Here is a 2771-nt window from a genome sequence, read left to right as displayed (position 1 = left end):
AACCTGTTTACGCTGCGGACAAGTGAAGACGATGCCATTTGATGGTGAGGATTATAACATGAAGGAAGAGAGAGAAAACAGAGAAGGAAGAAGAAACAGAGTCAGAGAAGAATGAGATGATTTCAAGCTAAAAGAAAACAGCTCTGTACAACAGAACCAGCCGACCACAACAGCATGAAGGCAGCGCTGATTACTCGATTAATCGGTTAAATAATCTGTAAAATACTCAATTACTAAAGTGAATCGATCGCTGCAGCCCAACCTGTTACGTTACATAACTCTGTTCTGTCAATAGATGCAGCGACTTAAACGACCAGTAAATAAGAAAAGTATAAATCGGGTGTTATGTTAGAAGAAGTAGTGGATATTTTACAAACACGGAACAGGTAACACACCTGGTTTAGCACAAGTATAAATAATATTTAATATGGAAAAGTCCGCTAGCTGCTAGTCTAATATCTGCAGTGTAAAATATTTATATATAAGTATTACAGATCATGATGGGGGCCGTGATACACTTCATCTGGAAAATGTGAGACGTGATCTTCTTGACCTGATGCATTGTCTTAGATCTCCTTGCTCTGTAAAAGAGTGCCATCTCATAATTGTGGGGGTTCTGGAAGATAAAAATATGTATTAATCAGTATCAGTTTACATTTAATCAAAGTAAAGACAGAGATACAGAAGTCTGTTGTTAGAACAACACATCAACTCATAACAAGAAAACATTTTTCTATTTTGGCCTTGTTTTGTCCTCCAGATTTAAATTATAATCCAGACTTAAATTATAAAACAAGCTGAACATGAACTTTCAGAGAACTCAAATATCACAGTCAGCAGCAGCAAACACTCAGTGTCCAGTTTATTAGGAACACCTGAAACTAATGCAGTCTGACAGTCCTGCAATAAATCTCCTTCATCAAGGTTTAAATGTTCAGTTTGTGTTCAAACTGTTTCAGAGACGTGTTTCTGTTATTTAGCCTGCACTCACTGATATACAAGGGGTGGACAAAATAACAGAAACGCCTGTCAAAGTAAGACAGTTCAACAGCACCACAAACTACAGCCTCCAAAATGACCATGAACTCAAATCAATGTCTCTCTGAACATTAAAACCTTCATGAAGGAGATTTATTGCAGGACTGTTGTATTAGAGTGTCTATTCGCACTGTACTGAATAAACTGGACTCTGAGTGTGTAACTGTATCTGACAGCATTCTGGTGTTGCACCTTAAGAAATAAAAATAAGCAAAACAGGCTTGTCCCAAATAATTTCAATAATACAAATATCAAAATTAACAAGTCACATTATATATTTCACCTTAGCTACAAAATATTTACATTAATAGCTTCAGTTCAGTGAACTCATGTTTCTATTAATTTCTCCCTCATTTAGGATCTTTAAAAACAACAAGCGGTCTGATAATATTTAGTAAATGGACAGTATTTATGCAGCAGTTCTGCTCCTCATTCATCTCTTTATTCAGCTGCCTCAGACAGAAGTCCCTGTCTGTCTCCTGCTCATCAAACAAGCTGATTTTAACTCATTATAGAAACACAAACACCTTCCAGTCTTCAGTAGCTGCCTCTCAGTTTTACAGGTTCAGATTTCACACTGAAGCTCCTGAACACATCACAGATATTTAAACCTTTTCTGAGCTGCAGCAGCCTGAAAGCCTCAGTCAGAGTCTCCTGGTCGTTTCACTTTATTATTTATTTTCATTACTTACTTACTGTCCTTCTTATATATGAGTGTAAATCACTTTGGATAAAAGTGTCAGCTAAAATGTAAATGTTATCCTATGTTATAATTTGATGTTATCTCGTTATTGATCACATTGTTTCTGTGCAGCTTCGTCTTATTCATCAGGTGCTTCAGTATAAAGTCCTCAACAACAACAGTTCAGTGGGCAGATTGATCATCACTTGACTTTGTGCTGCCTGGAATGAAATTAATTTAGATTGAAGACGGAGCAAGAGTAAAATTAAGTTGCATAAAATAATCAGAAGATTAAAATAAAAAAAAAAACAGAGTGCAAGAAGTCGTCATTGTCCTAAACAACAATAACAAAAAGAGTTAAAATGAGTTTAGTCAAGACTCTTCCACTCAGTCACAGCACATATCAGAAACTAGTTAATGGAATGATTCATTTTAACATGCTGTTATCTCCCTGTCCATGACTTGGACAGGGAGAGAATATAAAACACTTGTTAAGGTCAAGCAAAGGTTGTGGTCGGGGTAAAGGGACGTTTACATCACAGCTGCTGTTACAGCGAGTGTTAAGATTTGTTAACAGGAAACATTAAACATCCAGCTAAACATGAGGCTGAGATACGTTTATGTTTCACTGAGCAGTGTCAGGACAAGTTTGAGGTACTTGACTATTTCCTATTTATGCTACTTTATAATTCACTACATTTATCAGATGATACTTCAAATTATACTTTTTTATCTTTTGCTACTTTAAGTACATTTAACTCACTGATACTTCTACACTTTCTCTCAAGTTGCAGCACGAGTCTCTTGAAGCTCCAACTCTTAAAGCTAAACACACTTTTAACCTTTAATAAAATGCTATAAAGAATATTTATACAGGTTTCAGAACACACACAGACTGAGACACAGTTTTAAATCTCTCTAAAAACATATTTAAATAATAATACAACCTGATACAATTCTTCCTTTTTTGTCTCTGAACAAAAGCTCACAGTGGAATACATATTTTATTTTTGGAAAATGTTTAAGAGCAGGAGGACTTTATAGAAATAGC

The 2771-nt window shown here is 35.5% G+C and overlaps 1 protein-coding gene across 1 annotated transcript in view; it reads right to left on the bottom strand.

Moving 5' to 3' along the window:
* Positions 1 to 8: 8 nt before the first annotated feature.
* LOC123966253 (butyrophilin subfamily 2 member A2-like) overlaps positions 9 to 2771 on the bottom strand; it is an 8826-nt gene continuing 6063 nt past the window's right edge. The window contains exon 5 of the mRNA XM_046042448.1: positions 9 to 616. Coding sequence (XP_045898404.1) covers positions 600 to 616 — 17 coding nt within the window. The 3' untranslated portion in view covers positions 9 to 599. The remainder of the gene's footprint in view (positions 617 to 2771) is intronic.

This window comes from Micropterus dolomieu, unplaced genomic scaffold (assembly GCF_021292245.1).
Source record: "Micropterus dolomieu isolate WLL.071019.BEF.003 ecotype Adirondacks unplaced genomic scaffold, ASM2129224v1 contig_12986, whole genome shotgun sequence".
In the NCBI taxonomy this organism is placed as follows: domain Eukaryota; kingdom Metazoa; phylum Chordata; class Actinopteri; order Centrarchiformes; family Centrarchidae; genus Micropterus; species Micropterus dolomieu.
Note: the sequence above shows the minus strand (reverse complement) of the source record. Positions and strands in the feature narration are given on the sequence as shown.